Consider the following 14916-nt stretch of genomic DNA (forward strand, 5'->3'; position numbering starts at 1 on the left):
AGAAAGTGGTCGTGTGCGAGTCTCAGCGTCTAGAAAGTGGTCGTGTGTCCAACATTTACTGTTTGCTTAGGATGGTAAGCAAGACAGACAGTGTCTTTTTCTTCATGGAGACTCCAACTTAGAGATATTCATAAAACAAGCAAAAAAACAAGCAGAGGAAGAGAAATAGGGATATGAATGGTGGAAGAAACAATACAGGGGCTGGGATCCAGAGTAACAAGGCTGCTGGAGGCAGCTCTAGACAGAGCGGTTAGGGGGAGCTGGAAACGAAGACAGGGAGCAGCTACATAAAGAGACAGGAAAAGCAAACAGAGAGAGCAGCATGTGCAACAGCCCAGGGGCAGCACATTCCAGGAACCCAGGCTGGATCTGGTGAGTGAGGGGCTGACAGATGAGGCTGGACACACTGCCACAGGAAGGTTTCAATAGGGATGTGTTATGATCTAATTTACAGAGAAAGAACTGGAGAGAAAAGGAGACAGTGGGAGCAGTCAGCCAGCTGCAGCAGTCACCCAGGAGAGCGTGCTGGTGCCCGGGACTAGAGAAGCAGCCAGCGGGGGTGGGGGGGGGTGGGGGTGGGAAGCAAACAGACTCTCAAGAGATTTAGGAAGTAAAGCAAACAGGGCTCAGGGATGAACTGGATAGAAGCCTGAGCAAGAGGAGGTGTCCTGAATGGTCTGGCTTAAGCATTCACATAGATGGAGATGCCTCTGACAGGATGGGTAAGACCTGGGCAGGGATATTGGCTCAGAGGGAGGGAAACGATGCGCTCGCTTGAGACAAGTTGGGGTGGGGGTGGCTGGGAGGCATCAAGAGCAGAGGCTGAGGAGGCGGCGGGACGAAAGGAGCCTGGAGGTTGGAGCAGAGGACTGGCTGAAGATGTATATAAATCTGAGTGTCATCAGCCCAGAGACAATGTTTACATCCATAGGAATGCATTAGATCGTTCCAGGAGCAGTGCAGTGAGAAAGAAAAGAAGAGGACCCAGAACTCGGTCCTGGGAAACCCAGTGTTTAGTAGCGGGCAGAGGAGAAGCAGTAGCCAGGGACACAGGAGGGGCCAGGACAGAGAGTGATGTGATGGCCACTCACAGGGTGAAGGGAGTTGAAGGGTTTAGCGTGGTCCCTGGTACAGAGTGAGCATGGCCACTCTTACTGTTGCGTGTGAATTGTCTGGCACAGTGTCTACTGGTACTCAATAATGTTCTGCTTGCTTCATATGGCCCCCTCTTTGTGTGGGGGATTTAGAAGATCTGGGGAAAGTCCTGAGGCAGCCCAACATCAAGATGTTAGGTAGAGGGCTTCCCTGGTGGTGCAGTGGTTGAGAATCTGCCTGCCAATGCAGGGGACACGGGTTTGAGCCCTGGTCTGGGAAGATCCCACATGCCGCAGAGCAACTAGGCCCGTGAGCCACAACTACTGAGCCTGCGCGTCTGGAGCTTGTGCTCCACAGCAAGAGAGGCCGCGACAGTGAGAGGCCCGCGTGCCGCGATGAAGAGTGGCCCTCGCTCGCCGCAACTAGAGAAAGCCCACACACAGAAACAAAGACCCAACACAGCCAAAAATAAATAAATAAATAAATTTTAAAAAAGAACTTGGCTTTAAAAAAAAAAAGATGTCAGGTAGAAAAGGAGAAGCCAACCAAGGAGGTGAGAGGAGGCAGCTGAGAACGGCAGAAGAAAACCTCCAGGTCACCTGTGAAATCATTCACCCACTCAGTGCTTTAACAAACGTGTATCAAATAGGCACCCTGCTGGTATCAACAGGATACAGTCCCTGGCTTCAGGATCCCCTGGATAAAAGCATCTCCTAAATACTCCTTTAAGCAAAAAGCCTTGGGGGCATACACCTGCTTACCAAAAAGATCTAAGGTACCTCTACATGGTCAGGGGAGAGATGGGCAGTGTCTCTTGCTAGGTCTGTACCCTTCATGTTAGTTGGGTCTCCACTGAAGTCATGTGATTATTCCCCTTAACACCTTCCACTTTCCTCTCCACCACTGCCACCAACTACTGAGTTTCATCGGATGGTTCATCCAGAGATGAGCCATATGTAGACTCAAGCCTCTGGCTCCTGGCAGTTCCTAACCAGTCAGTAAAGAACCTGCAAATCCCACCCCTGCCCTGACCCTTTTCCCCAACATTTGTTCAGCACTTACCATTATGAGGTCGATTTCTTTGCATACATCTCCTCTGTAGAGTCTTAGAACTACTGCAGGTGCTATTCTGACCCTCATTTGACATACGGAGAGATTGAGGCCTAGAGCAGTCCAGCAATGTGCCTGAGGTCACCGTGCTAGTAAATGATGGAGCAAGGGTTTGAACTCGGGGATTCTGGCTCCAAAGTTGGGTGGCTATAGTCTTGCCCTTTGGGATGGGGTCATTTACAGGGCTGGGATGGGTGGGCCAGGGGAACTCCCTCAGGGAAGCCCAGGAGAAGCCCAGATCAGGAGGGATGAGGGTCTTCACAGCACTGAGATGTGGCCCAGAGGCATGTGGTTCTAATGGCCCCATGCGCACACAGGCTTGGGACTAAAAGGCAAGCACAAATGCCTAGGCCATTCCAGGGTCTCCCGGCACCGTGGGGAGTTTTCCAAAAGGGCTGATGAATCCGGGGCAGCAGAAGGGGACTTCTCTGCACAGGCCTGGGAAAGGCCCTGTGTCATTCAGTACATTCTTGTTGAGCCTTTACCTTGTATCCGGTGAACACTTGCCACTGTGCTGCACGGTGTGGGCTGTTAGACACAGTCCCTGCTCGCAACATCAAGGCCAGACATGTACAGAACACACAGAACGTGCCAGGCCTTGAACTAAACACTTGCCCTAAGTTATCTCATTTGTTCCTCAGAATTCTCTGAGGCAGGGACTAATATTAGTCATATCTCACAGGAAAAGAAACTGAGGCACAGAGAGCTTGAGCATCTTGCCCAGGGTCCTGTAGCTAAGTGATGGAGTCGGCATTGAAACCCAGGCAGGCAGCACCTGGATCTAGGTTAAAATAACAACTAAACTTACCATGTTCCAGGCTCTCTACACACACGTGCTCGTTTCCCAGGAGCACGGTGTTAAGCCCTATCCTCTGGAGCAGGCTACCTGGACTCACACCCAGGCTCTACTGATTGCCAGCTGCGTGACTTAGACAAATAGTTAACCTCATCTATAAATGGGGATAAAGATCAAATCTAGCTTACAGGGTTGTTGTGAGGATGAAAAATTAATAATAAAGTTCTGACACACAGAACACACTGTAAGAGCTACGGTGTGTTATTATTATTAATTCTCAAAAACAGCTCTATAAAGATTGTTATACCCACTTAACAGGTGAGGTACTGTGGCTGGAAGAGGGCCAGGCACTTGCCTGAGGACACAGAGCTGGGATTCAAACCCATGACTCCTTGAATCTGGCACCAGAATCTAAAGCACATGCTCTTAACTTGGAGCCTTACTGCTGTGGGGGAGGGGAAGATGGTAATCCACCTAGCCCCCTCCCCAATAGCCTTCTCCCCAGAACAGCCCCAGCCCCCGTGCATCTAAGCTGAGATAAAACAAGAAGCCAAAGAATTCTTCAAATCCTCTTCCCCAGTGTGAGCCTTCAGAAGCCTCCCAAAGGCTGTGTGTGCATTGGGGCGAGCCAGTCTGGGAAGACTGGACAGTCTTCCAACCAAAGGCCCTAACTGTAAACAGGACCCTGGCACCCCACACCCTACATTGCTTCCCCTCAGCTGAGCGGGCTGGCAGGCCCCAGTCAGCTGCCTCCACAAATACGTAAACACACAAATTGTGTGGCAGAGCTGGCAAAGCCACAGAAGGAAAGGCAGATACCAAGACCAGAGGAGGAGATGGGGGCACAGCTCCAGAGCCCTCCAGGGTGCAGAGAGCAGCTGGGCTTCTAGCAGTGGACACCTGCAGACACAGTGGGTCCCCAAGGTCCAGTGACTGCACAGGGATGAAGAAAGGGGCCTGCCAAGGAGATGGCTGGTATGTTACAGCAACCTAGGAGTCTGTGAGAGGGGGCAAGTGGGGGTCGGGGGTGGTCCAGGGGACAAAGGCCATCACTCGCTATGCAGGGGCAGTGGGTTGGACCTACAGATATCTGGGAGAGACCAGGGGATGGATTGAGTCCCCACACTGTTCTGGGACTAGACTTTATTCTTGGCAGTTGGGGGGATGTCACACACCCCTCCCTGTCACCACCCCCGCCGCGGCCAGGCCAGGAGAGGCACCCCACATGTGGGAAACCACTAGGCCAGAGGCATGAGCATTTCCCGGCGTTGGCAGCCTCTGCTCCAGCCAGAAGGGCAGCTGTGGGGAGGGGATAGGGAGACGCAAACCACGGGGAAAGCAGGAGAGCCAGCTGACAGGGCGTGGAACCAAGAGCCCCATATTTGACAGAGCTCTGGACCTAGCCATCCAGGGCCAACACCCCACTGCCCACGTGGTTCTCATCAAGCTCATTAGCAGCAAAACAGCAACAAGCAAACAGCGCTGGGCCCAGCTAATTAGCACACAGGCCTTCAGTGCACAAGCCAGCTTCGTGTGGGAAAGGCTAACGCCCAGTGGCAATTCCTCTAGGAGCGCTGCCAGCCTGTGTGCCAGGGCCACAGGTATGACCAGGGGAGCAGCGGAGGGCCGGGGAGAGAAACAATGGGGCTGAGGGCCCCCGGGGTGGAGTGGATACTGACAGCAGGCTGGAGCAGCACCCCCAGATCAGGGCACGAGGGTGCACACACACGTCAATTCTGACAATCTGCAGACTCACCCAACCTCGAGTTTCCAGTGTTGAAACTCCAGATTGGCAGAGAATGATGCTGGAAAGTCATGAGAAAGTTAGGAAACTGAGAACCTTCAGGGCTGAAGGGCCAGAGCGAGGCCCATGCCCAGACCCCTTGGGCAGCTGTGGACAAGCCCACCCGCCCTGAAGCCACCCTCTCCAACTTCAACGCAAACCTCAGCAACACTCTCTGCTAACCTCAATAGAACTTATGGGCTCTGCTCTTCATCTCCAGCCCCTGATCCCACCCGGGCCTCAGCTCCAGGACTCGGAGTACTACTGTCTCCTCGGGCACATTCCCTAACCAAATTGAGCCTCGGTTTCCTCCACTATACGTAGGATAGATGATCAGTCAATACTCATGTTATAGGATTGGGAGACAACTAAGATGATGTATGTGAAGAGCTTAGTGCAGTGTTGGGTGTGTAGTAAATCCTCGGCTGTTAGCTAGTAGTAGTAGTCGTCATTGTTATGGGAGTAATGGTGGAAGCAGTGGCAGCGGCAGCTGTAGTGGTAGTGATGGTAGAGGTGATGGTGGTAGTAGTAATAGGAGGTAGAGGAGGAGTAAAAAAGGAAACAGTGGTACACGGCCATCCCCGGTTCACAGACGCAGGAAGTGACGTGAGATACCCGGCAGCAGAGCGTGGGGATTAAGAAGAGGGACCCTCGGGCTTCCCCGGTGGCGCAGTGGTTGGGAGTCCGCCTGCCGATGCAGGGGACGCGTGTTCGCGGCCCGGTCCGGGAGGATCCCACATGCCGCGGAGCGGCTGGGCCCGTGAGCCATGGCCGCTGAGCCTGCGCGTCCGGAGCCTGTTGCTCCGCAACGGGAGAGGCCACGACAGTGAGAGGCCCGCGTACCGCAAAAAAAAAAAAAAAAGAAGAGGGACCCTAGAGTCAGGTTACCTGAGTTCATATCCTGCCATTTCTAGGCCATGTGACGTTGAGCACGTGACTTGTCTGTGCCCCAGTTTCCTCACCTGCCAAAAGGTGAGTGGCTCTCCCCGCCCCACAGGACGTGTGAAGTGAGTCTTGCACAGAGCGAGTGCTGCATAGCTACTGGCTCTCGTGTTGCTGTCACCTCCTCCGAGGGTGCTGTCAGTGGAGGCTAGGGCACAGAGCCCGGCTCTTCCTACCTCACTCCTTGGTCTCCACATAACTAAGATGACTACCCTCTTTTTTCTCATCTGGGCCAGCCTGCCAGGCTTTGGAGTGGTTGAAAGGAAGACTGCTCCAGACACAGGATCAAAGCCTCATCTGACCGTCCTGGTAGGATGCCCACCAGGGGCCAGGGGCCAGAGCAGAGGTGGACTCCCCTAGCACGGCGCTGGGAGTGGTCCCCCCAGGAATGTGCGATGCAGAGGCTCTGGGGCCAGGTGTGTTCCGCAGACCACAGGGGTATGTGAGCACCACAAGGCAAGTTGGGGAGGAGCCCCAACACAGTGGAGCAGCAGGTGGGGAATACAGGAAACTTTACAAACAAGAGAGGGGATTTTATTTGAAAAGTCATCTTCAGTTGGAGCCTTTTTTTTTTTTCGCCATGCCATGCAGCTTGCGGGATCTTAGTTCCCCAACCAGGGATTGAAGCCAGGCCCTTGGCAATGAAAGCGCCCGTCCTAACCACCAGACCACCAGGGAATGCCCTGGAGGCATTTTTCAATCTCCTCTCTTCCACTGCCTCCCCCCTGGAAAGGGGCTACCTGCTCAGCAGGCAGATCGGGGAAGACACTTGTGCTCCCCGCACAGATTCTGGAGTCCCCATGCCCCGCCCAGCTCAAGGAAGAGAGAGGGAGAGGATGGATGCAGTGGAGGCACTCACGTTTGATACAGTGGTTGGTACTGTTTGCTGTTGTCCATCCTGGGCAGCACTGTCCCCCGCAGACATTCCTCCTGCGGGGTCACCAAAGCAGGGTCAGCGTAGGTGCTCAGAGCGGGACTATTCACAGAGCCCTACTGATGGTCCCACCCTCTACAGGCAGGGCCTGGGGGAACTCCGCCAGGCCGGGCACTGTCCCCCTTCTCTAGGGAGGCCACGTGGCCCATGGGCGGGCGCTTTGGGATCCTTCACATCTAAGATTGAATCCTGACTCTGCCATTCTCTGCACGAGCTCGGGAAGCCTCATTCTTTTCATCTGTACAATGGAGATAATAATACCTGTTTAATGTTGTTGTGAGGATTAAATGAGATAGGACAATAGCCCCGACACACTGGCACAGGGATCACGAAGATGATCATAAAGCCAGTTCAGAGTGGCTCAGTTGCTTTCCAAGACTAAACAATAAGTAAATGTCAGAGCCAGATTCAAACCTCAGTTGACCCAACTCTAAGTCACGCTCCAGCTCTGCATGGCCTCTCACCAAAAAATTATCACCATGGCCCTTGCCAACAAATGCTGATAATCCAAGGGAAGCTGGAAAACATACCCAAAACAGTCTTAAGGACATACATGTGCATCACCTGCCAACACATGCACACTGGGAGGAGCCTTAGCCCTCTGGCAGGCTGGTGCATGGTCAGACGGAGCACTGGCTGGGACAGAAGGAGCCGGAGCTCCAGAATTTCTCTTTAAGAGGAGCTGAGGAAGTGGCAAGCTGGTAGGAAGATGGGGCTGGGGACTCGGGATAAGCTGCACTGCACGGTGAGCACACTTTTTACTTGGGCATGCTGATGGAACTTACTCGGTGGGAGATAGCCCTTCCCCCAGCTACTCCTTGGGGCTGGCACCGAGACACCTGCAGGAGACACTGACCAGCAGTTGCCACCAGGGCCATTCACCTAACTCACCCAAACTCTGCCCTCGGGTGTGGAGTGCAGCACCACTATCCTTCACCCACCCTGACCATCAATCTAAAACCCAAATGCCCGGACAGAGGTGACTTCCCGAGAAGGGCTCTATCTGGAGAAGACCTCTGGGGCCCTGACTTCTCAGCTCAGGCTGGGCCTGGCTTTGCTTCACAGACCCCATCATTACCATCAGAAATTCTCTACTGAGCACTTGCTGAAGCTCAGGGTGAGCGGGGCAGCAGAGGTACGGAGCCCAAGAGTGGGGTGAAGGACAGACCAGGGGGCCCTTCCTGTGACCTTCGTGGCCGGCGTGGTGAGTATCTGGTCCCACTTAGGAGTTTGTTTGACATTTGTGTGGCCCCCAAAGCTCGTGTGGTTTTTGAAACCTTACGAAACATTCAAAATAAATTCCTTCAGCTTGAAAAAGCTGAGGCCCATTCCTGGCCCTTTGGCCCAAAGCTGTGGGGAGCTGCCTCCCAGGGAGGCCCCAGAATGCCCTCCCACCCAAGGGCTGTGCCATTTCAGCCACCTCGAAGCCCCTCTGCACCGCTGCCTTCATCGGCTTCCTGGCTCCCGAAGGCCTATTCCCCATCAGGGCCCAAGTCACTGGGTTCTGGGGAAGGGGCTGGTCCTCACAGCCAGGGCTTCTGAGTGTGTGCCCTGGTGGGAGGGGGGACTACCCACTCATTGGTGAGTCATTACCCCCTCTGGTGGTGGCAAGGCCTCTTAGAGGCCTGAGAGGTCTTTGAGAAGGAAGCAGACAGCATGCCCTGGGAGTTTTCTAAAAACTAGGGTCTGTGGGAGTCCAGAGAGCACGGACTGAGGGGCCCACCTGGCTGAGAGGTCATGGCGTGGAGCCCAGCTCAAGGAGGCCCCCCTGAGCCTGCTGGTACCCTAGATGCCTTCAGAATGGCTACGGAGCTGACTGTAGGAAGGCAGCAGCTCGGCATGCCCTGCCTGACCACGGTAGAGCCCTCAAGGCCGTCAGGGCCACAGTGAGAACTGGTCAGAATCAAAGCTGCCAAGCAGGGGGGCAGGGCTTGGCAAAGCGGGCACTCAAGAGGGATACAGGAGCCCAGCCAGAGTCTTGGGTACAGGCTCAGGGAGGTGCCCGATGGAAGATGACCATTCCGTGAGCTCTGGCTATCTGGAGAGAGCAAATGAGCCTGACTAGCTGGGGCCAATGACTCAGTGGCTCTGAGTCTCTGGAAGATACGACTCAGAGATTATGTAAGCCCAGCCTTCCAGGCCACACCACTCAGCAAACATTAGCCCAGTATCCAACATCATTGCCCAACCCATCTGGCTAAGAGCCTAGGACAGCTGCTGTTCCACCTGGAACAAATCTGGTCATACTGGTCCTTTGTTATAGACGCCTCAAGGCTCTCCACTGGCCTCTACAAAGCCAACCAGACCCCTCCTGCCTGTGGAGTCTAATTGACCCCCTTGCCCCCTTATCTCCATGGCCACCTACAACCAGAACTATGATCCTCCAGATATACGAAGTTTGTTGTCCCCCAGCTGCACTGTATGTGGGCACATTTTGATGCCTTTGCTTGAGCTGCTCTCTCTGCCTAGACTGCCTTCCCTCTTTTCTTTGCCGACTGAGATCCGTGGCACGCTCCAAGACTTCCAGATCAAACGTCACCTCCTTTGTGTAAAACCTCCCCTGCCATCTACCCAGCCTTCCCCATTCTCCAGCTGCCACACCATTTAGCACTGATTACCTCAGGCTGTTGGTGTATGTCTCTGTCTCGAGTACCTTGAGGGCTCTTTCTTATTCCTCTTGGTGCCCCTAGAGTCTAACATAGTGGCTGACATGTGGTGTACTTTTAATACCTCTTTGTTTCACTTAATCCAATGTTTCCCAACACACTTCTGGTAGGAAAGGAAGTGTGACGTTTCCATAACCACAACATGCGGCAATGCTGAATCACACAGCGAGAAAGTGATTCCCTTTTCAGTGATCGTTCTAGTGTGATTAGACCAGTGGGAAAAAATCTCTGTCGGAGGTTGGGTCTTCACGCCAGGTTCTCTCTCCAGCCCTTGCCAATTGCCATTTCCAGTAGGGAGGACTACAGGGCTGAACTTCCTATGATAATGGTATTTGACTAGACTTTGAGAACATTTTGTTTTCATTTCAGTTTTCCTACAGTTTTCTCCTTATGACAAGCGGTGCTATTTTCAGCTTATGAAAGTGACACAAAGTGTCCTTGAAAATGGATTTATTTATGTAGAAAAATGCCAAGCACTGTTTGTATTACCAAAATATGTAACTCATCTAAGTGTCCAAAAACAGAAGGATGGATAAATAAACTGCGGTATATTCAGACAATGACATAATGACCAACAATTAAAATGAATAAACTTGGGCTGATTATATTAATGTAGTTACATTTCAAACATCTAATGAGGATTGGAAAAGCAAATTTTAGAGGGATAATGCAGCGTAGCACCACTTATCTACGTTTAAAATATGCAAAACAATATTGCGTATGTTATGGATGCATGCATCTATAAAAACCTAGATTGGAATCACGGGTAAATTCAAGGTGGTGGTTAACTCTGGGGAGAGAGGGAGACAAATTTATAGACGACATTTCGACTAAAAAAATCAGAAGCAAAATAGGCCTGAATATTAAGGTTTGAAAAAGTTGGATTGTTAGTTGTACTATTTCCAATACTTTTTGTAGGTTTGTATAAAACTTCATAATATAAAATACTTAAAAATAAATAAAACACAAAATCCTGTTATTTTAACAGTTTATAAATTTAAGAAAATAATAGAACAAGGAGGAAAAGATAGAGGAAAATATTATTAAGGTGGTATGCTGTGAGGCTAAGCTTAAGAAACACTGAATGCTGGGGAACAATGGCTTAAAAAGTCCCCTGTGGACTGTGAATTTCAACAGTGCAAGAATTTTCTGCTCTGGTTACATTGGGTCCCAGACACCTAGCACTGTGCCTGGCGCACACTTAAAATCTTCATTATGTGCAATAAAACCCCACTACATTGCAAGTTCCACGGAGACAGAAGCTGTCTTGGCCACTGCTGTATCCCCATGGTCCAGCAAAGTGCCGGGCATAGAGGAGACCTTCCAAACGTTTGTTGAATGAAGAATCCCCAGTAGTGGTGGTGCAATTCCAAGCTTTACCAGCAGGTGGCACTTAGTCCTTGGCCCTGAGCAATTCACAAGGCAACTGCCAGAGAGGCCAGCCTGGCCAGAAGCCAGGAGCGAGAATGGACTTGGGGAGAGGAAGCCGATGGACAAGATTGCCGCTCAGCCCCTCCCCAGATGACTTGGAGTGGCTATAGCTGCAGTGCCAGAGGAACTCACCCTTTATCAAAGCTGCAGAAAATAATCTGGGGGAGGAGCCACCCCAGCGTGTGATGTGATGTGTGCACCTGTATATGGCAAGTGATTGTGGGTGGCACCCAGCCCAGGTCCTTACACACCTGTGTACATCTACCAGCCTTATCACGGTGACAATCTGCTTTGCTCATCACCACCTCATTTCACAGCTGTGAAGAGTGCACCCTCCCACCCCCACTCCACTATCCCATCTCCCCCCAACTCCCACCCGAATGCTGACAGTATAAGCTCCTCCATGATCTGGCTCAGCCTATGCCTCCAGCCTCAGCCCTGTGGCTCCCCTACACCAGGGTGCAGTCCTGCCCCTAGGCCAGTGCCAACAGTGAAAAGCCCTTGTCTTTGGGCAGTGCTACAACTCGGGACCCCACTCCTGCCACTTCCCCTCTGCTTCCCCACATGCTGCCCATCGAACCCCAGGGCCTCCTTCTCCTCCAGGCTCGTCAGCCACAACCGTCCATTCCTTTATGCTTAACATGAAGCTTCTGGAACTAGAAAGCATGTTCACCAGTGCCTATCTGTCCATTTCTCCAATTTGATTTGAAGTAATTGAGTTGCCCTCCTGGCAGGAACAATGTCTTTGTCTCGGGGCCCCATCCCCTATCCCAGGCCCTGCACACTTGCTCTTAAGAAGTATGTATTCACTTGCACAGGCCATTACCACCCACTGACTGATCCTCTGTGTAAGCGACTTGGCAGTGCTCGGGTCTACTCTGTCTGCCTTAAGCTGGGCCTTCCAAGGGCAGCGGGGAATTCATTCACTCACTCAACAGATACTTAACAAGCAGCAACTATATACGAGCACTGTTCTAGGCACCGGTGACACAGCAATGCACAAAACAAAGCCTCTCTTTTCATAGAGCTTACATTAGCGTGGGCTGGGAGACCAGACCATAAACGCAGAAACAGAAACATAATATGTCCAATGGGAATAAGTGCTACGAAGAAACGTAGAGCAGGGTGAAGGAAGAGAGAGGGCGGGGCAGGAGTAGTCAGGAAGGTCTCTCTAAGCAGAGAAATACAGGAGAAGAGTGCTGCAGCCTAGGAAAACAGTGGAGAGGCAGTAAGAACATCCTCGGGAGTAGAACAGGGGTTGCAGTGTCCTTCAGGCTATGAGCCAGGGGAATGAACCCAACTGGCAAATAGGGCCCAAGCCGAGAAGGGCTGCCAGCTTCCTTCCCAGCCTCCCCGATGGTGTCCCCACGCATCCCCACACTGCCCGGGCCTCCAGTGCCCTCCATTCTGGAGACACCTGTCATACTCAGGCAAGACTGAGCCTCCCGCAGCCATGAGGATCTTCAGCGGGGCCGGGGGTTACTGGGGAACCTCTCCCACGCTGCGAGGGAGCCCCCGGCACGCAGCTGGTAGTCTCAGGGTAGGGGGGAGACTTAGCCCTGCAAAGTGCACGAGTCGCTCTGACACCTAGCTGCATAGGGGCACACACAGACCCACTCCCCCACGGACCCACAGTGCCACAGCCACATCGCGAGCAGGCTTCCTGCCCAAAGTGCCCCCGATCCCATGCCCACTTCCACGTCCAGTCGTCCGCGGGCCCAGGCCGACCTCTGCCACAACCCACAGACTCGTTCCCCCGCGCAGGCTTTGCTGCCAGCCTCCTTCCTGGAGATGCATCTGCCCTCGCGCTCTGGAGCCCCCGACGTCCTCCACCCACCCGCGCTAAGCCCGCTCAGCTTCCCCTGGGCCTCAAGCGCGTGGAACGCCCACCCCGCTGCCCTCTCCCCGGTCCCTTTCAGATCCCCGCACCGCTACGGGCGTCAGCAGACACCGGTTGGAGGCGGGAGGGAGGAGAGCGGGCGAATGCCCTGGCGCCTTGGGAAAGGATTAACGTCGGGTCTGGGCGAGCTGGTACGAAAGGGTGTGGATGATGTTTCTCTTTCCTCTCAACTCTTTGAGAGTGGGTCAGATGGAGCCCCAGCTCCGGGGCCTCGGTCTGTTCCTCCGCAGTACTGAGGACAGAGGGACGAGAGGCAGAGCCCGGCGCCCTGTCCTCTAGCCAGCACATCCCTCCACGAACGAGCATACGGGAGACCGGCCCTCGCTCCCCCAGCCCCCATGCTCCCCTCTCCAGTGCTCACCCCGTTAGCCGCCCTCGCGCAGCCCGCGGCCGCTGCGCGGTCCCGAGGCGCGGGAGAGCCGGGGGGGCCTGGGCCCGGGGTGCGGACTGCTGCTGGCTCAGGGGCCGGCTTCTCCAGGTCTGCGCAGGTGGCTGGACTCGCCGCGGCTGCTGCGCGCGGGGCGGCCTCCTGGCCTCCGCCTCGGCGGGCCTGCTGGGGCTCCCCCAGCCAGGTTGGGTCCGCTCCGCGGGCGGCAAACCCGGAACGGGCACGTTCTGCTCCCGGAACAGACTGTACACCTTGGCTGTAGCCGCTGCGGGGTGGCTGCCCCCGGGGCGCCGCAGCCGACTCGCGTACCTTCCAGCCGGCTCGTATCTGCCCAACGAGTCCCTCTGAGCATGACCCATGCCCACGAAGAGAGCCAGGGTGAGAGGCAAGAAGCTCCTCCAGGGGTTTCGAAGGACGCGCCCGGGGCAGCGGGTGGTGGTTGGGGGCCTCATGGCGCCGGAGCGCCCGGAAAGCGGCGCGCGCGGGTAACGGTCCCGGGGCTCGCAGTCTGTGCGCCCGGCCGCCCTCTGGCTGCGCTCCGGTCCCCTCTCGGTGGCCCGCCTCTCCCCGTCTAGGGGGCCCCGAAACAGACTGCGGGCCAGGCTCTCCGTGGAGCGAGGGCCAGGCTCTCCGTGGAGCGAGGGCCAGGCTGCGGGAGCGGCCCGGGGCTGCGTGCAATGAGCCCGGCGGCCGCGCTCCGTCTCTAGCTGGGTGGGCACCGCTGTCGCACCGCCGCGCCTTCTCCCCGTCACTGTAGCCTTCTGAATGGGAACCGGAGGGTTTTATTTTTGGAAACCTCCCCCCGATTTTTCGTCTCTTTTATCCACACCGTGCCCCCTCCTCGGAGGGACAGCTCAGCCCCCTCATTACGGGAGAGGGAGAGAGGAATTCCAGCAACACCCACTTTGGCACTGGGAAGCGAGCGGGCGGCGAGGGGTGTTAACCCGTGAGGAGCTGGGGGCGACGCAGGGCCGGCCCGAGGGCTAGTAGGCGAGATGACGCCTGCCGGGACAGGGGCACCCAAGCCACCTTTCTCTTGTCCTGGGCAAACTGAACTGCTGACCTGTCCAGAGTTTATCTCCCGCCCCTAACCTCGGGGACAAACTCCCTGTTCGATGACCAAGGCTGCAGCCTCGAAGGTCTGAAGGAGGTCAGGAGAGGTACGAAGAACGGCATGACAGAGACAGGACCCAAAGGCCGGGCCCCGGACCCTTCGCTTCCCGCCCGAGCCACTGGGGGCGTCGGCCGGGGTTGCGGCTAGAGCTGGGACAGCACGGGGCAGCTCGCCTGCCTCCGCCGCCCTGGGACGCGGGAGCGCTGGAAGGTCCCCTGGGGGCGCGCGCCCTCTAGTGGACTAGGCCGCGTCCTTGGCTATCCTGCGGCCGGCAGAGACCTGTCGCTGCCAGCCGCCTTAGCTCCTTGATCTTCATCCCCTTCCTGCTGCGTCAGGATCGAGCCTAGGCCTGAGGCGTTGATGGCGGCGGATCCTACAAGAGGTGTCTTCTCTTCCACAGGGGAATAAACATGGAGGATCTGGAATAAGGTCACTCAAGGAGACAGCGTGTGTCCAAGAAGTGAATGAAATCCAGTCCTCCAGCCTGCGGCTCAGATCCATTTCCTAGGTTCCCATCCAGCCCCTCACTCCCTTGGGATTCGATGAGCTCCTGATTGATGCGGTGAGTGTGCTCACATCTTCTTGTGTTGGCAGGGAGAGGGCAGGGGTGCTAGAATGCCAACGGCCACCCATCTTAGTACCCCCAACAGTCAGCTCATCACTCACACCATGGTCCCCTGCCCTAAAGTCTAAAGGCCTGGCAACCATGGCTGCCTCCCCCAAGCACCCTGCCCCGCCCCTGCATTTCTGCAGCCTA

At 54.9% G+C, this 14916-nt stretch overlaps 1 protein-coding gene across 8 annotated transcripts in view; it reads right to left on the reverse strand.

The window, feature by feature from the left end:
- LTBP2 (latent transforming growth factor beta binding protein 2) overlaps positions 1 to 13769 on the reverse strand; it is a 98153-nt gene extending 84384 nt beyond the window's left edge. For 5 of the 8 annotated variants that reach the window (XM_029239798.1, XM_029239797.1, XM_029239795.1 and 2 more), the window contains exons 1-2: positions 13019 to 13769; positions 6586 to 6656 (exon numbers count right to left, since the gene is read on the reverse strand). In XM_029239798.1, coding sequence (XP_029095631.1) covers positions 6586 to 6656; positions 13019 to 13497 — 550 coding nt within the window. In that variant the 5' untranslated portion in view covers positions 13498 to 13769. The remainder of the gene's footprint in view (positions 1 to 6585; positions 6657 to 13018) is intronic. The other 3 variants (XM_029239799.1, XM_029239802.1, XM_029239801.1) reach the window with 3 other exon arrangements.
- Between the last annotated feature and the right edge of the window lie 1147 nt (positions 13770 to 14916).

Source organism: Monodon monoceros, unplaced genomic scaffold, assembly GCF_005190385.1.
Source record: "Monodon monoceros isolate NGI ecotype Baffin Bay Population unplaced genomic scaffold, NGI_Narwhal_1 Super_Scaffold_21, whole genome shotgun sequence".
NCBI classification, from domain to species: domain Eukaryota; kingdom Metazoa; phylum Chordata; class Mammalia; order Artiodactyla; family Monodontidae; genus Monodon; species Monodon monoceros.